Source organism: Gavia stellata, chromosome 5 (genome assembly GCF_030936135.1).
Source record: "Gavia stellata isolate bGavSte3 chromosome 5, bGavSte3.hap2, whole genome shotgun sequence".
Lineage (NCBI taxonomy): Eukaryota > Metazoa > Chordata > Aves > Gaviiformes > Gaviidae > Gavia > Gavia stellata.
The window spans coordinates 13,292,676-13,316,048 of NC_082598.1; the positions used below are offsets into that span (position 1 = coordinate 13,292,676).

General features: G+C 38.8%; 1 protein-coding gene across 1 annotated transcript in view; it reads right to left on the minus strand.

Annotated features, from left to right (window-relative positions):
* The window catches only part of TBC1D14 (TBC1 domain family member 14), a 71,148-nt gene that overhangs the window by 1,989 nt on the left and 45,786 nt on the right, over nucleotides 1-23,373 (minus strand). The window contains exons 6-13 of the mRNA XM_059817569.1: nucleotides 22,713-22,830; nucleotides 21,037-21,143; nucleotides 19,887-19,967; nucleotides 18,380-18,474; nucleotides 17,278-17,349; nucleotides 15,841-15,969; nucleotides 12,686-12,795; nucleotides 2,736-2,994 (exon numbers count right to left, since the gene is read on the minus strand). Of these exons, the coding sequence (XP_059673552.1) occupies nucleotides 2,736-2,994; nucleotides 12,686-12,795; nucleotides 15,841-15,969; nucleotides 17,278-17,349; nucleotides 18,380-18,474; nucleotides 19,887-19,967; nucleotides 21,037-21,143; nucleotides 22,713-22,830 (971 nt within the window). The remainder of the gene's footprint in view (nucleotides 1-2,735; nucleotides 2,995-12,685; nucleotides 12,796-15,840; nucleotides 15,970-17,277; nucleotides 17,350-18,379; nucleotides 18,475-19,886; nucleotides 19,968-21,036; nucleotides 21,144-22,712; nucleotides 22,831-23,373) is intronic.

Here is a 23,373-nt window from a genome sequence, read left to right on the forward strand (position 1 = left end):
CTGCTGTTGATAGTGAAGAAGTGGGTGTATCAACAGCCACTCACATTTCAAGCTAAGGCTATATCAGCACAAGGCCCTGGAGTTCTTTGTAGGTAATTCCAGAAGAAAAACAGAGCTTGCAGGTTTCCTATTGATCACCAGAGTCCTTGTTATCACAAGTGCCATGTCTGTGATTCACCAGGACTCCCTTCAGTCTTTAGTTTCCTGATCACATTGTCAGGGACCAAAGGAAAATGGAGTGAGATGGAAAACATAAACCAACTTGTCTGATGAGGGAACCAGGACTGTGGGATTGGGATTCATAAGCAGCCTGTAACATTTGAGATGAGGTCCTATACGTATCATCAAGCCAGAATGTGACCCATAGGATACCAGGACCATAATTACCATGGTGCAGCAAGATGAAAGGTTCAGTAAGAGGGTGTTTTTCTGAGTGCCAAATACACCTATTGTTGAGATGCGCAGCTGAATTTGACCAAATATACCCCTACAAAGAAGTAGTACCTCAAGCTCTGCTGCTTGATTATGCAGTACAGTTACTGTAACCAAAGGAGATGATGCTAGAGATGAGAACACAAAGCCCACTTTGCTAAGCTCAAGAGCACTCTGCATCCTCTGGGAACTAATGCCCCTGGTCAGTCAGTCCACCTAGAGTTTATCTTAAAGGCAGTGCATCCATCACAATGGACATTTATTTTGCTACTTTGAAAAGGTATTTCCCTACAGAAAACATACGGGTACTACAGCAAAGCATCTCACTCCTACAACAACAGCCAGAAATAATTATCCAGCTAGCGAGCATCCCAACTGCAGCTACACTTCTCAAGCATATTGCATGGGTGCGTGCTGCCACAGCCCCAGCACTGCTATGAGTCCACCTGCGCAACCAAGTCACACACTACCAAAAGCCTCTCTCTCCTAGAAGTGCAAAGTTCAGGTTTCTGCATCCAAACTCATCCTGCTGAGCTTTCAAAACATGAAGAGAGATAAGAGGTCATCACGGGTAGCATCTTAGTAACAAAAAACATAAACCCATGCACTCTTTGTCTTGTTAATATTTCTAGGTTGGTTCCAACAGTGGTACCTCGGTGACTGAGGAGTGATGTGAGCAAACTCATAGCCTCTACCAACTTCTGGCTCGGAAAAGGATGGCAGGCTGGAGAGTGAAGTGGCTTTCCTGATGGAAAATTACTCAGCAATGGAACCACCTGGTGAAGAAAGCCAGTTGGTGCAGAAGTCAAGATAGGTACGAAGTCAACCAATACCAACCCTACAGAGTGCTAACTGTGTTTTGAGATATATCTGCACCACAGTTCAGCAGCGTTTTTTCTTCAGTTTGCCACAACAAGCAAAAACAATTGGAAATTCCAGCGCAGTCAGAACAAAGCTGACTGTGGAAGACTGCTTTGGCTAGGTTACTCTGAAGTCTTCCTCCTATTGTGATAATCACCACTAAACCTTCACAGGTGTCAAAGACTGAAAATCACTGGCTAAGCAAGCCTATTACTTGGGTTACTTGGCAGAATAGGACCCCTATCACCCCTTCTCTGCAAAGGAAGCAGCAGTAGGCTGAGAATTTATGCGACCCTCATCCACATGTTCAAAGAAAGTGAACCACCTGAACAAGGAACAAGACCGGCAGGTTACTTGTAAAGACATTGCTGGCTGAAAAATGTTCTTAAGGATAGAAACAAAGCTGGATCTGGACTAGCAACTTATGACCAAGACCAGAAGGTAAATGCAAAATAAGCTGTGAGGAAAGCCATGTCAGGGAGGAAATGCTGGCAGTGTGCTGCTCTCAGCTGGGCAGTGCAGGTTGTGCTCCCCCTTATACACAACATAAGGCTCAGAAGGCTACAATCTAATCTACTGCAAATGTTAAAAATCCTCATCTGAAATAGCAAGCTGGCAGTCTCCCCCATCTACAGGCAGATTATCACTACAGGAAAGAACCATAAACTCCCAAACCCACTACATTTAACAACACTTCTCAGTTTTACTGCAAAAAAGAATGGATAAACTGGACAGAGCTCTATTACAGCGTATTTCATGAAGCAGGCTGTATTACTTCTTTCAAGGGAAAAAAAAAATGAGTTTACACTCCAAATGCTATGGAATACATTTGACTTAACTCTCCAGCATGATGGCTGTTGCAGCCACTTAACAACTTCCACATTCAGATGACACACTTCCATCTTTTTTCTTTAAGCTAGAATTTAGTTGGAATTACAGTGATGAGACTACAATTTTTGAAGTAAAGGATTCAGTTCTCAAATCCAGTGAAGAAGTCAGAGATGTAGCCACTTCTTTACAGCCCAAATTTAGGCAAACTAGATCCTCAAGCATATTAAGATAATGACTGTATGATGATGTGTCCTGACAAATTGTCATCTTCTCCCAAAGAGTGAATTTCTGCTTTTAAATACCAAATTGTAATGCTGCTAGCAGCCTTTGTAATTAAGAAGTTAAAAAAGCCATATGATACTTTACTTCATTGACTTCACCCAACACTGCAATTCTGAACGTTGACTTGAGCTCTCCCTTTCCAGAGAAGCAGCAGCTCAGGGAATCCACTCCCCTGAATGCATAGTAAAAGCAAGGAGTGAGCTACATAGTCCTACCTGCCTGTAAAATCAAACACTAGCTCTGCTAAAACATTTTTCCAGATGTTGCCAAACCCCATTTTCGTGAGTATGGTACAATCATCTGTTATCAAAGATCAACATCCTCTTTACCTGAGCCCACTTTTTGTTTCTACTTTGCATCTGAATGGCAGCAATAGATGTGAAGAATTCTTCTGAAGGCAAGTCCTCTGGTAGTTTTGTTAAAAACTGGGCTATATGGATGAAATCCATTTTGGTCAAAATATCTTCAAAAAGTTTTAATATTCCCAGGGCTGTACGGAATAAGAACTCCTCTCCATCACGACAGAACACATCCCAGACACGACATGCCAAGTCTAGTGGCAAAGATTTGCTGTACAATGTGAATATCCTGAAAAACAAGAGTAAAATTTTCAGAGTTACTGCACAAGAAAAAACGTCTTGGATACTCACAAAAGTACACCGACTGATTATTAGTTAAGTCTGAGGCTTCTCAAATATTTGTATCTGGATACTTTTTTATTTCAAAAGTACTTCTATTATTTGCTGCATAGCAATACATGAAACAACATAAAATTGTACAACAGTTAAGGCATCTTGCTACCAGTCTGGGTCTCCAAGTCTAATTTTCTCGGATCACACCAGAAGAAACAATATACATGGTTTTTTGATGGACATGCACTGGCCACAGGTATAATCAAAGGTGTATTTAATCACCACTTCAGAGTTGACGACTGATACAGTTTTAGCTGCGAGAACACAAAAAGAGGAACCTTTTTTGAAGAGCAAATGGAATTTTGTGGATCAAATGAAGGAGCTGTGTAAAATTAACTCTGTGTTCCAGGCTTGATTGACTGGCAAAGTAATAATACCATGAGTTTTGCAGGAAAGATCAGTTCAAACTCTAGTGAGTTGAAAGAAACAGGCAAGATACCCAGAGAGAGTGCATAGATAGCTGTGGTAAGATGGTGGCTCAGCGTGCTTGAATGGATGTGCTCCCCAAAGAGTAAAGGTAACAGCAGAATCAAGAACCTCCTCCCAGTTGCTAAAACTGCATTTTCATCAACAGCCAAGAGCACACTTCTTCCTTCGTCATCAAAATGCTGACAGCCTTGCAGCCAGGAACATGAAGATGCTCCCTACTCCCTCCTCTATCCAACATTTCGCTACAAGGCAGAGCAGTTTTCATTGCCACTAACAACGTCACAACAGCAAGTAAAGAGAATTAAGTTTCCTGGAATCATGTTACAGTATATCAGGGCAAAGAGTTACAGTGATTTTTTTCCTTCAGAATTTAGAGAGAGAACATTTCTCTGCACACACACGGCATAAAAGATCTCTGCAGGTAATTCTTTCTCCGGCAGAGGTCAGCAAAGCCTCAAATTTAAATAAAACATTTCCACATCTTCTAACGCAAAATTTCTTTTCAAGTGTGCTGAATCAAACAGTAGTTCTCTTGTGTTTAAGACTCCCCGCTGTTCCCTCCAATTTTTTATTTAGGAAATTCGGGTTTACATTAAAAAAATACAATGGACCATATATATACACACACAGAGATATATAGGTATAGAATATGAATGAATATATTTTCACAGCAAATTCTAATAATCAAAGGTTTTCTGCAGTATCTGCTTTTTACTATATAAGATTATTTGAATGATGTGTCATCAAGTATCCGGCTTTCTCTGTGAATCAGCGCTCTTTAGGAAAATGGGAAAACATATTCATTTTACAAGCAGCAAGACAAGACTAAACCATTTGCACAAATTCAGGTGACAAGTAAATTGCAGGTTTAGGATCCTTAGGATTTTCCTTTTCGTATTTTTACACCTTATTGCAATGTTTTCATAATAAGTGGAAATCGTTTAAATGCTGTTCGCCAAAAAGCTAAATTAGAAATATAAAAACAAGCAAATAAGAGGTAGAGTCTGGGATGAAAAAAACCACTATTGTGCATGTATGTATTTTACATACATACATGAACGTGTAAGAATAGCATGATAAAAGCCCCCTCTCTGGGTTACTGGCTGATCATGCGTTGCAGACTTTCTATATGCTTTGAACATTCTTGTACAGTCACATGCCATATAAAAATGTCTTGCTACAGAATACCTACACAGCAGAATTAAGACTTCTTGTCTATATACACACATGCACAGGAAACAGCAACAGCTTTTCCATTTAAAAAGAATACTGTAATAGGAAGCAATTCAACCGAGTCCTTTCCTGGTCACCAAGTAGCAGGCAAACACTCAGCCAGAAACTAGTCCTGGTTAAAGATAAGTAACAACGCTGATTTTTTTTTGATCTGTTTTTATTCACAAAAGCTATTATTCTGTCATGATTCAGACCTAGCCTCAATAACCCACGTGTATTAAATCTGCAACTATGCAGAAAATTAACTGTCAGAAGAAATAGTCAGAACTATTTGTTAGAACACTACTTTTTGTAGGAAAAGATTTACTCGCATCAAAAAAGCTGTCACATCAAATAAGGTATTTGACATCAATCTCTTCATAATTTGGAAGTGCAAATTGCAGGAAATTTGTAAAGCAATTAACTTTCATTAATACTAGCATGGAATTAAATGCATCAAGCCCCAAGAACAGAGACTGGGCCCCCTAAAATAAGCAATGAAACAACAGTATGAATCATTACTGCTAAGAATGGATACAGCGTTCGCTCCCTTCAAACATTTTCCACTGAAAGACATTTTTTATTAGACATCTGAGCTACTGGTCTGAAACCCAACTGAAATTTATTGTAGTAATAAAGCAGCTGCTAGACTAAAACAGTTACAGCAGTGGCTCTCAGCAGCACTAGCACACTGCCTGCACATGATCTGCTCTCGCTGTACTGCAGGATGATTTTCTGCCTGCAGCTCTCTTCCAACTCACTAGAAATCCCAGATGCAGACAACACAGCTAACTAGCTCAGAGATATCTAGTATCAGAGTAATGCAAATGCAGGCTGCTATCTGTTTGGAGGAGGGAGAAAAAACCCAGAAGTACCGGATGCTCCTGCTCCTCCCAGCCCTGCTTATGATGAAAGTGTACTTTGTGGTAGATGCCCGAAATCCTGGCTGGTTTGCTACTCACAGGGAAAGCGTATGACCATAATGTTATCAAGAAAGGAAAGCACTGTTACCATGATAATCATAGGCTCTGTGTTTTCTTTCCTGTGTTCCTTCTTCCCCCTGCCCTCCTTTCTTTTTTAATTAAAATGTCTTCATAAGATATTGTTAGCAACAGCAATGAAGACAGGTATGCCAGATTGTGGATTGACAACTCACGCACAACGCTGATGCAAATCAGATCTTACCTATTCTTGCACTACACATTCTTTTCCCATGTCTGTTAGAGCACAAAAATATTTCTGCAACTTCTGAGTTCAGCTGTGGAAACTGATGAACTAATTTACCTTCTAAACTTATTCTTGGATCCTCTCTCCTTCATCCTGGTAGTAATTTTTAGTTGTTACATTTTGTATCAATTTCAGCTACATCTGCTTTGAGACAACGACTGCATCTTTCTAAGTGTCCATGCATTACTTTCTCGTATAGTGGCATCTCTGTTCTCATTAGCACCTTTAGAGTTATTGCAATAAGCTTGTTGGTAACAGTTTATTTAGTACAACTTTAAAATCACTACAGCTGAAAAAAAGGGGAAGGATTTACTTTGTTCCTTATTAAGAAAAGAAAAACTTAAATATTTATGTACTGTACAATATTGACTGCAACAGAGCAACTTCTTGGCGCTCAGCAAATCTGACTGCATTGTAAAATGTATCAATATAATACAAATACTGTGTGAGTTTCTGAGAAATTTCCAACCAGTAAGAAGCACCCAAAAAGCCCTGCTCTCTCACCTAGGAGTACTACACAGCAGTGCAATATTTCACTTGATTCCACCCTAACCTGCAGTGACATAAGGATAAGCACACTGTAAATTGGGCTGAAGACTGATCTTTTGGAGTCTGCGAACAACTCCAATTCAAAAAATCCAGATGTCACCAGAAACCTTTGGACAGAATTACAGTCCATTTTTCCTTTGAAAAGGAGGCATGCATTTAAAGCATCATCCTAAGCTTCATTTTTCTGGGGGGTGGAGAGTTACTGGCATGACATGGACTATGTTTTTCTTAATGTAACAGACAGCAAGCTTTTAAATACTTCACTGGAAGTATCCACTACAAATGTCCACACAAAGTGGCTTGGACCTTTATCATAACAAGCCAATGGTGTCAATAGAAAGTTAGCGTTCAGGGAGCACAGTCACAATCAATGTAATACTAAAGAACCACTGATCAATCCATCAGAACAAACAAAGCCCTTGGCTATAATTATTGCCAAAATCATTTTTCTGAGTAGGGATAAAGAGGTGTTTGTATAGCAGCAGCAGGCCATAAATAGATAGCGTGTGTCCTTGGCAAATCCACATTCTGCTTTGCTCACAAGAGCCTGCGGTACATCAGCTGACAAAGCCGAGAGGCCAAAACTGGGCTATTCAGACACACTATTTCTCCTCTATTCTCTGTGAACCTGACTGTACGTTGCTCTTTACACCCCTCTCACACCTGATTCCCTTTATATTCTTCAAAAAAAAATAAACACCTGTCTAGCTTTTGAATTCTTACCATGAGATTTATCAGTTGGAGTCTGGGCTTGAAGCATATGGGTCCTTTTTAAAAGTGATGCCTTACTTCTGGCAGGTATCCGCTGATAATCATGACACTGTACCTTTTAATTAAATTCTTAAGTCCCATCACAGAAGGCAGTGGTGGAACTGAACTGGCTAGGGGGCTCCCCTCCCTAAATCCTCTACCAGCCCCAAGAAAACCCAAAGCAGCATTGCATCACCTGCATAGCTGGACCCATCTATGTGCACAGCTTTTCTTTTTCTTGGAACATATCCCTTCAAACATGATTTAAGCATACCAATTTTAGTGCCGTTCCCTGCGGCACTGGTTACAGGAAGCAGCACAAAGGAGACTAGTTGATTCCACTGTAATTGCGGCAGGAGCAGGAGGGTTTCCCAGCAACTGGTCTGTGCAGCACTGGCTACTTGGAGCCCTCCCAGAGCCGGCACCAACTGAGATTTACTGCACACATGCCTGCACAGTAACCATGCCAGCCACCGAATAGCAGCAGGCATCCCTTTGGAGCTCAAAACAAATGTGCATTTAAATAAAAGTAATGTTGTTAAAGCAAGACTGTTTTATAGAGATTTTTACCTACAACCAAAAGTTATATCTATTCAGAGTGACACTGTACCACATTCTTCCCTGACTTTAAACACACTGAAACCACATTCTTATCTTTCTGGAAACAGTTCTGTTTTTAATGGAGTGACATCTGTACTATAGCAAATTCACTCTCAGCCATGCGCCACAGGCAACCTCAGAAACAACATTTTCCAAAGTCCTTAGCTTTAATAGTTACTCATTTGTGAGAACACAGACCCACCTGATTTTTCCTTACATCTTTTCTATATTACTTCCTGGAAATAATGGAAGGAGAGCACATGCAAGTCCAATTTGCTAAGTTTCCAGTGGCCATTTAAAATTAAAAAAAAAAAAAAAATCTGAATCTGCTTCCTACAAGATCAAAGTATTTTAAAGTAGAAAGTACACACAGGTATGTGCACACACACAGAGGTATACAAATACACATACATGCACACACGTATATATTTAAATATTATACCTAAATCTTACACAGTTAAATACCAACTCCGCTGTCTAACAAAATTAAAGAGAGTGGGACAACCTGTTGAGCTCAAGAAAAGTGTGAAAAAAGTTTAATATAGGATTGGGCAGGACTACCTCAACTAGTCTACATTCCTGCGCAAGATCATAGTGTTGTGATGGGGAGGAACACAGTAAATTGTCCTTGGGATTAAAATAAACAGCTTTAATGTAGATGCAGGTAGTCAGCAAGAAATGCTAAGGGCTGTCAGTCCATTTATAAAAGACCTTGAGAAGCACCATCCACAATCACTCCTGGCAGGACTTTCTTTCAAATGCTCTTAACAATACCCACAGAAGGAATGAAAGGGGGGTCTGATGTGCCCCACACACTCAGACTTCAACACATCAGTTCTTTGCTCATCAGTCAGTCATTTTTCCCCTTTTTTTTAACCCTATAAATGTGCTCAGAGAGAACAACTGATCACATAAACGTTTACTCAAGAAAATACAATAAAGACTAATCTATCAAAGCAAAATTGCTGAGGGGAATATAAACCTCCAACCTTCTGTCAAAACAGTCTTTTTCTAAATCTCCAATTTCTGGTGTTGTTACTCAAGATTTCTTCTTTACAATGTAAAGCTCAAAGTTAGACAACAGAATGATATTAACACGCCTGCACCATGAAGACACTTGGTTTCGTCTCTCCAGCATAAAAAAAAAATCACCTTATTTATGACAGCATGATTAATATTAAACCAGTAATCCATTAAAAAGATTATAACCTGGTGATTTTAATGTTGTCTATCCAGTTATTCTCCATCACATTTACAGTCTTCCTATTCTGATATCCCTTTTATTCAATTGCTTCCTCCACACACAGGCTTTTCACAACAATGTCTGAGGCAATACAATTTCAACATCTTTCCTCTTATCACTGAACATACCGGCCTCTGCCCTCCTCCTTCCCTTCTATCCTATTCCAGTATTTTTTCTACCATCTTCCTGCTTGTGCATAGATCTAGTTCAGTTTAATATTCTCAGCCTTCCTTCCGATGGTATTTCTTCCATTAAATGTTGGGAGAAATGAGCCTATCCATTACACACCCCCTCGTTCTCCTACACATGTTGCATTAAAATTTAATCACAGTGTAAAAGCCAAGTCAAACAAAGCCCATGTTACACTATCCTCTGTGCAAGAGGCATATGAAAATCAAGGAACTCAGGCAAAGGCAGCAGGAGGTCAGTATGAACAAGATGAACAAGAACCTCCTGACAAAACTCAAATATAAAAAGGAAGCATATAAGAGAGTGAAGGAGGGGCAGATGACCCTGGAGAAATACAGAGACATTGTCTGTATATGCAGGGAAGGCGCTAGGAAAGCCAAAGCCCATCTGGAGTTGAATCTGGCAATGGATATTAAGGACAATGAGAAGGGCTTTCCACAGGTATATCAGCAGAAAGAAGAGACTCATGAAAACATGAGCCCGTTGCTAAATGGGGCAGGGTACATGGTGACAAAGTACATGCAGAAGGCTGTGGTACTCAACTGCCTTCTTCATCTCGGCTTTTACTGAGAAGACTTGCCTTCAGAAATCCCAGGTCCTCCAGACCACTGGGAAAGCCTAGCGCAGAGAAGCCCTACCTTAGGCGGAGGATGATCACGCTAGGGAACATTTAAACAAATTGGGCATACACAAGTGCACGGGACCTGGTGAGACACACAGGTGAGTGCTGAGGAAACTGTCTGGTGTCATTGTGAGGCCACTCTCAATTATCTTTGAAAGGTTCCAGTGATCAGCGAAGGTTCCTGAGGACTTGAAGAAAACGAATGTCACTCCTATCTTCAAGAAGTAGGATCCAGGGAACTACAGGCTGGTAAGCCTCACCTCTGTTCCTGGGAAAGTAATGGAAGAAAAATTTCTGGAGATCATTTCAAAACATATGATGGGCAGAAAGGTGATTGGGAGAAGTCATTATGGATTTATGAAAGCAAAATCATGCCTGATCAACCTGATAGCCTTCTACAATGAGATGACTGGCTTTGTGGATGAGGGGAGAGCAACGGATGTTTTTTATCTTGATGTTATCAAGGCTTTCAACATTGTATCCCATAAAATCCTTGTTGATGAACTGATGAAGTATGGACTAGATAAATGGACAGTGAAGTGAACTGAAAACTGGCTGGAACTGCCAAGCTCAGAAGGTTGTCATTAGTGGCATGAAGCACAGCTTCAAGCCAATCCACTGGTAAGAGTACTCCAGAGTTTGATACCCATCCAATACGTTTAAAGGTCTTCATTAAGGACCTGGATGATGGGTCAGACTGTACCCTCAGCAAGTTTGCAGGTGATACAAAACTGGGTGGAGTGGTCGATACACCACTCCATAAGGACCTTGAGACACTGGAGAAATGAGCTAACATGAGTCTCATGAAGTGCAACAAAGGGAAATGCCAAGTCCTGCACCTGGGGAGGAAAGAAGCCTGGGCACCAATACATGTGGGAAGCCAACTGGCTGCAAAGCAGCTTTGCGGAAAAAGACATACAGGTCCTGGTGGACAAGAAGTTGAATGTAATTCAGCAACATGCCTTTGCAGCAAAGAATGTCCACAAACTCCTGGGCTGCATTAGGAACAGCACTGCCAGCAGGCCAAGACAGGTCATCCCTCCTCTCTACTCAGCACTGGAGAGCCAGCTCTGGGCTTCCCAGTACAAGAGAGACCTGGATATACTGGAGCAAGTCCAGCTTGCCATGAATACAATTAAAGGCTTGAAGCATCTGATACCCAGGAAGAGGCTGAGAAAGCTGGGACTATTTAGCCAGAAAAAGAAATGGCTCGGACCTAAATGTGTAAAAATACTTGGCAGGAGGGTGTAAAGAAGTCAGAGCCAGACTCTTCTCAGTTGTATCCACTGAAATGACAAGAGCCAAAGAGCACAAATTGAAACACAGGAAATTCCATTTACACATAAGAAAATAAAAAACTTGTTCACTGTGAGGGTGGCTGAACACTGGAACATGTTGCCTGGAGAGGTTGTGGAGTCTCCATCCTTGAAGATATTCAAAACTTGACTGGACAAGCTCCTGAGCAACCTGCTCTAGCTTACCCTGCTTTAAGTAGTGGGTTTAGACTAGGTGATCTCTAGAGGTCCCTTCCACTGCCCCAGCAATTCTATGATCCTATGAAAACTCATGCATTCAAACTTCTAGCTGCTGGACTGGACTGAATTACTTTACATGGATTTTTGTCTAATAGATCAGCAACATGTTCAGTGCTAACAACTATGTCTTAAAAGATCACGAGGGTATTGAGAGCTTGGTTCAGGTAGAATTGCATTAACAGTACAAATGTTTTAAAAAATAGTAACTTCTGAATCTCAGAAAATAAATGCTGTTACTACTGGGAATTCCATCTTTTACTTTTATTTAGTCAGATACCTGAGAACAGGAGAAGTTGTCAACAATTTAAGCGTAAATCAATTTTTCACAAAAAAGATTTCATATCATCCTGAAGCTAACAACAAAGTCTTGCTGAGAAGAGACATTTTAGCTGCCCCAAACCCAAGCATGATAGGCACAAATGCAAATACTCCATTTGGAGTGCCTTATACCACACTGAAATTTGGCAGGAGTGCAAATAAGATCCTTGTCTTTTTTCCTCTCTAAGGAAAAAGGTTCTAATTACACTAGAACTAAAAAGGAAGGCAGTTTCACCAAATAAAAAGATTGTAATTGCCTGTCTGCTAAGTGGAATAGCTGCAGTAATTAAAAAGATGCTAATGCCCTTTAGCTATTCAATTGGACTGTGTCAAGATTAAACAACCTGTACTGGGATCCTCTAAACAGGATCTGGGATGACCTAACATAGGAGTGAGATACTCCCCAAGAGTCAAAGTTCATCCTGCTTAAAAGCCTTGGTGTTTGCTTTTCTGTAGCTTCTAGCTTTTTGCTGTATGGACCGAAACTCTGTGTTTTAACTACTCTTTTCCTGTTCTGTGCAAGTGGACAAACTGTAACTTTCAAATACAAGACTAGCAATACTTTCTGGATGTACACCCCTGGTACACGCCTGCACATAAAGCAGAAAAACTAGTATTTTCTCAGAAGATCAATCCAAATATGTACTAAATATGGATAAACACTGCTATACAGCTGTATTTCAAAATAAGTTTCAAAGTCAACTGAAGTACAATAACAAAGGTTAGGCAAATGTTAAACATCACAGAAGTGTGTGGGAATGATTTGGATTGACAAATTCAAGTACTGAACAAAAGATAAAGCCTTTATCTTAAAAGAATACTGAACGAGGTAAGCGCGCTCCAGCTTCTGTCATGAACACCGACATGGAGCTATATGCGAGTATGCACATTAATTATACTTTCAATGTCTTACCAATCAATAAGATAGATGTCTGGAGTTAAGTTATTTTTTTTGAAGTGAGCAAATAACTTTGGCAGATTTTCTTCAAAGAATACCTCAAACGCAGCAAAGTAAGTCAACATCTGGGAAAATACAATGGGAAGAAAAAAGCAGTTAGCTGTATTAATAGGCTTGAATGTATTATCTGTTGTTGGATTAATACTCTTCAAAAACAGGATCGTATGAATTACATGACATAATAAAGAGCTAAACATTTACATAAAGGACATCATCTGCAAGCACATAGAGTTTAAGATCCAACCTGTATACTGTTCTCACACTAAACAATATAATTATTGTTTTGGGTCATGGCCAGCTTCCTTTGGAAAGAAGAATACCAGCAGGAGATAACTTATTTGCTGATTTGTCAAAATAATTATGTTAACAGAATGGTGCTTTATGCTTGTGGCAGTCATTTAATATTAGACTGAATAAAATCCAAGGTCCAATGGATTATAAATTGAAATACAAAACTAAAATAATTTAATAGTCCACAGCAAGAGTGAAGTGTCCAGTTGGTTCCAATCTAAATCATATTCTAATACCAAAGCTTCTTTTATACCATACGTTTTAAAATTATATAAAAGCATTTCTGTTTCAAAGAGGGAGAGACAAAATTCACACAGAAAAGCCAAAGATCAAGACAAAACACCTATGCAAGAGAAACAGACTGTAACTCCCATCTGACACCATAACTCCTGAACTGTACTGCTTTTAACACGAAGACCTTAATGTTATTTTTAAAATTGAATATTTAGGTCAAATTTCATAACAGAGGGTATGGAAAAAGAAAATCTTCTAATCCAACTAAGAGTTAAAAACAAAAGGCTTTTTAGCTCCCCTACTCCCCCCTCCCTGTCCTCTTAATACTATAGGGAGAAAAGTTAAGCAAAGTCCTTGAATGCTTCAGTAATTTTAATTACAATATCCCAATAAAAGCAATAAAGAATGGCTGTGATTACTTCAAAGTATGAGTTGTATCAGCATGTTTCTCCCCAAAACACCACGACAATAAAGGGAAAAGAGGAGCCTTTTGGACCCTTATGTCTGAAATCCTTTTAAAGGATGACAGATTTGTTTTCCTTTTAGAAATTTTTCCCATTTCATCTGAATGAGGTGACAGATGGTGGACTACCTTCACTAACAGCAGCGAATAAAACATTGAGCCTGGTAGTCAGTAAGAGTATAACGCTTGAAAGCCAATCAGAGATGAGTGTATGCCACAGAAATAGCCATACAAAGTTACGTAAAAATCTCTGAACCGTCAGCTACTGAGAAACAGCTTCATGGCAAACACGAAATCAGAAATCTAGAAACCCACTTTAGAAAACTGTACAACTGAAACAGCTTCCCAATATGAATTTTTAAATGCGTGAAATCCAAGCATCACATGAGATCTGTGAGTATAAAGAAGGAAGCAAGTAATGCAACAGACAGTCCTACTTTCAAAACTATCTGTTTACATGCTAGCAGCACAGTAAGAGAGTTCTACTAAAGCATTTCAAAGTACTTTAGAGAAGGGATCTTACACATAACTGCTACAATCACATCTATTGATAGTAATGCAGCCAGCTCTATTAGAAATGCAATAGCCATTCAAGTATTTACCTTGATCAAATCAACATTCAACAAGACATTTAGTTAGTAGTAATTAAAAGAAATTTCTAGTTTAATAAAACTGTAACCAACAAAAGAAGTCACGATAAAGCGGTATAAATTACTATCATCTCCACAACCAACTCATGCTGGTTTTATTTTTTTAATTTATTGTATGTTAAGACAAATCAGCATTTGGTTATGAAGCTGTAAAACTGACACAAAAAGATAAGGGTAGACAGCAGATCAGTATATTAACCACAGGAAGTGAAAACTGTCTCACTTTATGTGACACTGCTCTGAAGTATTAGGTATAAAATTTTCCTTGTGGTGTTAATCATGGCTTTTTAATTTCACTATATGTTAATATTATTTCATGTATCACCATCTCTACTTTTCTATGAGCATTCATTTATCATGTAGCCTCTATTCAGCTAGGCTAATAGAACTAAACGGCACTATCCAAGAGCATACCAAAAAATACTATTTCAGCTAAAAAAAAAAATCTTATTCTAGCAAATTTAATTCCAAGATCTCTTCGCAAGAACCGTTATTTACACACTGAATGCACGAGCATGTCCTCTTTTTCCAAGTACAGTAATGGAGATGATGGATACTGCTTCTAGCAGTGCTGTCTGCACTGTGGTACATCTCCCCATGGGCATTTACAACTGATGAGATTCAGGGGCTGCAATAGGGAATTACATACTACTTTTCCAGCAGGAAATACTGATAAGATCCCTAGTTTCCTACTGTTCAAGCAACAAAAGTGATTGTTGTTGATGTCATCCATTCCCTTGCTTTGTTTCTCCCACTTGAACTCTTGAGAAGCAGATCCTATTTTCATAGTTTTAAAAGGTAAATAAGTGAGAAAGAAATACAGAATGCCATATATTTTACAAAAAATTACTTTTGAAGTAAATTAAAAACACACTTCAGGAGATGTGTCTTATTTTGCTATGGTACACAAGTAGCCCAGTGTACATGCTAACAAGGAATTGTAGAGACTCCAGAAAGAATCAGGCAACCAGCTCCCACTGAAAATCAGAGCGGTCTGCTCATCTGATTCCCCCAGGCTCCTTTTCAAACACAGCTGCTACAATAAGAGATAGAAAACCTGGTTCTCCGTGCAACAGCCTATTTTTAGCAACCTGTTACTTTGGGATAAAAAGCACCTTCAAGACACTTCTTCTAATATTAAGGTGTTTTCAGCTTTCAATTACAGCGCTCAATTTGAAAACCACCTACAATAATATTCTCATAACTATTCTCTGAGCATCATAAAATAGCAGCTGAACAATTTCATTCATCTGCCTGTTCAAAAAGGTTAGTGGGGTGGGTTTTGGTTTGGTATTTTTCAGGGGGTGCGCATGTGTGCGTGTGTTCAGTTTCCTTTGTTTATCAAGCATGCTGCTTTGAAATAAATTCTGACTTATTTTCCAAGCTACTGAGCCCATCAATTTTATTTTTTTTTAAACTTTCCCTACACGTATTTTCAACATGTCGATTACAGTTTTGTCTTGCATACTTACAAGGCCATGGTCCACACGGAAAAATGCCATCTGACAGGGTTTATTTAAAAGGTTAGAAAAAGCAATGAAGGCATCTGCAGTATCCAAGTTCAAGATCAATACTGCTGCTATGAACGACATGCCCTGTACCTGAAGAAAGGAGAAGTGTAACCATTCAGCAATAACTGTATTCTTCCAAGAATACTGCCTCATTTTGTCCGTGTAATCACTAGTGTTTAATGCACTCACTGAGCTGCTAAATTTTGTTAAACATTCAGAAAGGCAGGATTTTTTAACCCACGTGACCCTTTGGTATTACATGTTCAGAGCATGGAAGCTAATGATCCCCATGTTGCCTCCTTTCAAAAACTCTAAGTAAAACTCCTAAGACAGGCTAGGATGACAACACTTTCAAATGTGCAGAATAAAGATTTTTTTTTTTTAAGAATAAGCTGTTTCTAAGTAATCCCTCTTCTCCTAGGGATGGGTCATATATACCCTTATGTGTGGAAAGCTGGACTAGGACACTAGAGACAAAGCCTGTTCTTTCCTTTTTCAGTCAATTACTGGCAGTTACAGACAAATGCAATGACTCATTTGACAAGCAGTAAGTAGCCTTTTAAGATTAAGCCCTTGTTTCATTTACCATAAGCTCGTGATATGGTTGCAGTTTTCTACAAAGTATGCAATGCAATCAATGCTGAATCTAGGCAAAGCTCGCTCACTCAGAGGGTTTAACACTGCCATTGCAGAGTCACATGGACGAAGGTGTGACAGTCCTTCCAACCTGACGAACAAGCTCCCTCCCAGCACAACAGCAGGTTCCATGCCAAATGAAGCACACCACCTGATCTGCCCTTCTAGTTTCCCGGCAGTCATGTTCAGCAGTTTTTGCCAAGCATCACATGGTACACACAGAATAGGAATGTTACCTTTCTACATTTGTCTTCTCTAAAACGGCTCCTGAATTAAGACTAAGCTCCTGTATATATCCCTGTCCTGGGAAAAAAGACTAAATGAGGTATCTGAAATCCACTCAGTCCTCTCATAATACTTCAAATACTTTGAGGGAACTCATGTAGCCTTGATGGGCATTGCTTTAAAGACTGTTCCAGAAGCTCACAGTGCTAAGGCACAGAAATGCATATCAAGAGGAGTAAGATGCTCAACTTCAAAGGACCAGTTTAACTACATCTTCTCTTGTGACTCCAATTTTCAAGCACTACAAATATTTACTTTTGAGTTTTCCAATTACTTAACCTGTTAAAAAGCTTAAATCTAGCAACAGAATCACTATATACGCTTCTCAAGCATGTATTGGAATAAAGAAAGCACACAGAAACCCCACAAGTATTCACAAAATAATTTAATACCAGTCTACAAAGGACTGATTAACACAATCCTTCCTCCTCCTAGTTCTCCCTCCCCACCCCTGAAAAAAAATAATTCTTCACTTACATAGCCTACATCAGGTCTGTAACAAGTATAGGCTCCTAAAATACTGTGCAATGTGTCATGGTAAGGACCACCCTATAATTAAACAAAAAACAAGACAATACATCTGAGTATATAACAAATATGTTAAAAACCATTCAGTGCTACAGACAGTATCCATTACTTCTCATGAAAGACCCATTATTTCCCTATGTGGCTTAGAACAGCCTCAAGTCTTTCAAAATAATTTTGGCTTTAAACGCATGAAAACAGCCCTCCATACCACATTTATTACAGATGCATACAGTTCATTCAATATATCGATTACCTATTAAATGCTTATACAAGAGGAACATAAGCCTAAATTTCAACAATAGTGCCAAGAAAGCAAAACACTAATGAGAACTTCTTAATTGTCTATTAGACTAGAGGCAGAATTCTACCATGAAGAAAATAGTTAAGACAACAACATGCCAAAACACACACACAGCATATCAAGAATAACATGTGTATCTAAAAAGAATTTCACATTGTTGAATATTAACAGCTACACTAAGTAGTGTAACTGGCAGAGAATTTCCAAAGGCAGAAAAGTTTTTCACCCAAAAATGCTGATTTATCACAATCTAAACTTTTTACAGGGCTGCTGAAATTTGTGTAAAGAAGGACAAAGTATCTGGTTAAAATGAGTCATTAAAGCACACTGAAAACATACAAGTTAAACTGGTCTTGCATGGAACCAAAAAAAGGCCACCAAATCTTGCTTGCTTGAGCTGTGCAGTCTCTCACTTACCATGTATTTGCAAGCCAGCAGTGCTGATTCACTAACTTGGAAAAACTCACCTGCATCACTTCATCAGACAGAAACCAGCATGAACTGGGCTAGATGAATCATGATGATTAGCCAACAGATTGGTTTTCTGCCTCTTCCAAATGTATAGATAGTACCTCGAGGTTACTCTCTTCTAGATTATTTATAGTTTTCCAAAATCTTTAGGAACTTTTTCCTCTCAAGATGTCTAGTCCTTCAGATTTGAACTCAATGGGCTGTTTCAACCAAGGGACAGGCAAGATTATGTAAACTTAATTTCTCTGAGAAGTCAAGACAAAAGTTAACATTGCTTACTTGCTGGAATATACAGAGATTAGGAAACGTTCTTGAGATATCCAGTTTTATTAACTCCAAGCTTGCTTCTCTGTCAGCTGCAGAAAATCCAGCATCTACAAAAGCCAAAGGTACTGCATTTATTACATGGATCAGTGAATGCTCTTCCCCCACCCCGTAAGGATTACCTTTTGCACAGTTCATTTATTTCGATGCAAATGCTACGGAATAAGGGTATAGACAGAACAATTTCCTCAATTCAGCACACAGGCTGAGGCAAGTATGTCCTGACTCAAACCAATTCTACAGTGTACATTGACCCTCCATATGTTTCAAAGCGATGGGGGGAAAGACACAGGACAAGGCAGGCCAGGCACTTCACTGGTATTCACTGACAAATCATTAGACAGACACAAGCCTGTTAACTTGTGACCCCTCACCCTCAACAAGGCTTCCCAGTGGCTCCTGAAATAGCTGCCTCTGTGGAAAGGTTGTGGTGAGAGGGAGAAGTCCTAAAGCAGAAGCATTTGATGGATGCCACCTATCTCTACTACTGTCAGCTCTCCTTCCAAAATCGTATTTATTTACTCTTTGTGTGTGTTGTTAAAGATCATAGACACTGCAATACATTCTCCTTAACGGAAATGGATCTTATACAAAGTAAATTTCTAAAGTATTAGTTTTCTTTCTGCTATCAGGAAGTTTTATTTGTATTTTGTCTGTTCTGGTAAGTATAGTTGGGAATTACCTACTGCTACTTATTGAGCCATCAAAAACCAAGAGATGTCACTAGCCAATGCTTACACCAATCAAATAACCATCTACACTCCAGAAAATAAAGTGCAAAAGGAAGCTGGAAACGTGCTAGATGCCATCTTATTTAAAATGCAGACAATCTCAAGAGAACAAAGTAGGAAACTTCCAACCAAAAATATTTTTCTGTTGATAAATGCCAGTATGTATGTTCTCCTTTTTCTGCTCAGCATAATTACTTACCAAAAGCAATTTCAAGCACCTGCATGTAGATTTATAAACTCTCAAAAACATACAACTCTTCCAATCAATTTTTAAACATCAAACCACTTCATCTGCAAAAATAAATTGCTGCTCTCTGAAACACATCCAAGAAATGAGCTCAAAGCTGCAGTAAGGGACTAAAATGCAATTTGCTGCTATAAATTGAGTTTCAATTCCAAAACTACAGATGCAGCAAAGTATGTTAGTGTTGCAATTCAAATTATAATCCCCAAACTTTCCTAGTTTTCCTACAAATTGGCATAAAATAAGAACTGTACCTAGAGATAGTTTATAAAAAAAAATGAACAAGTGTGTTTTATAAGAGACCATAGTTTCATTGAGACGAAAGAATATAGCTATTTCTTGCTTCCAGAAAAAGAAGTTTTATTGTTACCAGATACATCTTTATAGCTGAAGTTTTTTGTTTAAAATCTGTGATTTCATTTTAAGGAACAATATTACAAAATTTCTTATTCTGTAACACAGCATAAATCATTCACGAAAAGCGTACCTTCACATTCTACTTCAGCCCCTCCTGTGCTAAGTGATCGCCATTTCTCTTTGGCACGAGCCAGGCAAATATCGTACAGTTCTGGAAAAAGAAAAACAGAGAAAACCAAGTCCACTATTTGTATATGCTCCCGTCCACTGCCAGGTACTAACTATCAATGACTATCAACTAACTAAGGAGCAATGCTGCCCCAGTCACAGAATCACAAAATCACTAAGGTTGGAAAAGACCTGTAAGATCATCAATTCCAACCATTGCAAAAAAAAAAAAAACAAAACCAAAACCACACACACCCACACCACACACCACCATGCCCATCAAGCCACGTCCCACAATGCCACGTCCACACACTCCTTGAATACCTCCAGGGAGGGTTACATGTAACAGTATCTCTATGGTTCTGAAAGACTTGTTCCACTGACCTATAACTTAAGTGAAAAGGAAAGGTAATCGAGGCACAAGTTTTGTGTTCAAGCATTTACCTTTCTTACAGAGCACTGATGTTTAAAATTATAGTCTGACTGGATAATTGGGATAAGTCTAGAAAATTCCATATAATAACTACACCCAAGGTAACTAAGCCAAGCACAGAAAAGCAGAAAAATGCAGCAGGAGTACAGGCAGTCTACCGCATTTCCATGTTGGAATTCATTACATATATCTGTCTTTCAGAGCTGTGTTTTTCTGTACTCTGAAGTAGCACACTATTTCTGTTTTCACAAACACACACATAAAAAAAAGTACAAGTTTTCTCAGGGGTCTTTTAATCTCTCACAAACCTAATGTCTTGCTCTAAATCAAAGGAAGCACACTATACACATACTCACAGACATAACAAAATTAACAACAATTCTAAGTTTCAAAAAGAAAAAATAAAGCTTGAGTCATAACTCTGACCATCTCCATCTAACATCAAAGCAAGACACAGTGACAGCAATAATCACAAATAATTGACAGCAGCAATCCTAGAGCAGCTACAAGATTAGAAGACACAGTATTTTTGAACAAAGCACGTCAAAGCACCACAAAAAAAGCATAAATAGATAACATGTCCTAACACCCACACCTCAGGTTCTGATACACCATAATAAATACAAGACCATCCCCTTACTCTCTTTCTAAGACAATGTAGACAAAACAACAGTCTCACCATGGGTGATGTTTAACTCGTTGCCAATTGCCAAGCTCCAGACTTTGCCTCTCACACTTGGTGGAATGCCCTGCCACCATAGCTCTCGAACTTTACGGGAACAACACCTGTTTAAAGTAAAACGGATTATTCTAAGAAATACTTCATTGCCAGCTGAATTGCAAATGTGTCCTCCTACCACTGCTGAATGGATCCAAACCAAAATGAACATCAACAGGCCAAGAAGTCAAACGCGATTTGCACATACCCATTCTTTAGTACTACGTTGCTTCGATCTCTAAAGGAAAGCTTACTTCCTTCACGGTTAATGGCTTATTTTGACAGAAGCACTGCCATCACAATGTTCATAATCTGCAACCACACTTGACCAGCAAGAATCGTAGAGGACAAAAATAAACAAATGAAAAGGAAATCCGTATTTATGCCACTGCCTATGCTAATGACTGAACATCTCCATGTAAGATTAAATACAGAAACAAGTTACGGAAGTCTACCCTCTCCCCTCTGTCATCACCCTGCTGTGCAAATGAAACATGCAGTTTACCACCCAGCTTTGCAGCTCTAACCCTCCAGAAAAATGCACGAAGAGGTAGCAAGTAACAACTTTTAGGTGGGAGCATGAAAGACATTTTAACAGAACACAGGCTTTGAAATGGCTGCAGCTTATGTTCATCAATCTGAAAGCCCAGAAGCAGGAACAGAATAGCACCTAAGCACCTATGAAAGTTTGTGGTAGTGACAAAAAACACAACAATCCATTTATCTAAAAGCAGATTCTGAACTAAAACGTAAAATAGTGAATACTGAGGAACTTCTGGATTTATAAACCAATACAGGAAAAGGTGTCCTTATTTTTACAGCAGCTACAACGGAGGCATCTTCAAATACTAAAGACAGACATGTAAATCCACAATTTGCTTATACTTATTACTTCAGTTCTCCAGAAATGCATTTTCCAACAAATTCTGTCCATATTTTTAACATACATTCTCAGGACAACTGAATTCCATGATTAAGCAAATTGCAATTATGAGTGCTGTGGAAGTTGGTTTATGTTGTTGTGGTGATGGTGGTTTTTTTTTTTTTTTTTTTTTTTAAGATGACTAGCAAAGTCCATGAAAAACTAGACAGCAAAGGTAGCTTACCAATTGCCTGTGCTGTGTTTTTGTAGGAAATCTTTTAGCACTTAATAGTTTTTTAAAATAACTTTTTCCCTACTTCTCTTTCCATCACTTCATTATCCCAGCAGGTATACCACCCTGTAATTAAAAAGGCTTCATAATACCATACACGTATTTCAATCTACATCTGATATTATAACATCAACAGCTCAAGTAGCCAAGGGAAGCTCATTCCTGATAAATGCAAGGCGTTCAAGCATTACACTTTCTGCTTTTACATTTTCTATCACAGATCACTGCTCAGTGTTTCACAGTTTCTGAATATCCTGAACCTCCACTGAACATAAACAATAAGAATTAGAACTGCATCAGTTCCAGTCACCTTGTAAAAATAATGACACGTATGTTGCTCATTTTCTTTACAGTTGTCCAAAAGTGACTTTCAAACAAAGGCTTCCAAGACCATTTAAAAGTATACTTGCTAACTTTGTAACTTCTCTTCAGGATACAGACTCAGCAATTTTAATTAAAACTCAGTATAACATACTGTCTTACATAGTTTCCCAGTTGGGCAAGATTTCATTGTTCCAAGTTAAAACAGCATTGCCGATGCTGTCTTCCAGCTTACAGCGTTCTTCCAGTTGTTTCTTTCTCTTCTGGGCTTCTTTAAGCTCTGCAGAAAAGCAATTTCCTTTTTAAGTTAATAAAACCAGAAACCAAATTTTCAGAGTTAGCTAGTCATGCTTATACAGCCATGTAAAAGCACACTATATTCACTTAGATATACAGTGGACTGTTCAAATTCTAAAAACTTCCCAGACATGCAGCAAGCTAAACAGTGATGCCAAATGTGAATGAAGGACAAAGTGGAACTATGCATAAGGCTCATTTTCGATGGATAGGACAAAGGGAGTTGGATAATATATGGCTCCTTTGATCATTTCAATCTAACCACATCAGTAACTTTGAATTACCATCCCTGACAGCCAACAGCCCCACCTAGTAGGACAGGTCAGAGTATTTCCTAATAAAGCCCCACCCCTTTTTTAGGCAGACTCAAAAACACAGGCTAAAATAATACAATTTCTGTATTTTCTTTTCACTCTTATGTGTTGTCTTTGTAAATTATGATTTAGATATACTGTCAGAAAATCACAAGAGCCACATTTTTGATGCTACTTAGCATATGGTTAATCTAAATGTCATACATCACAAA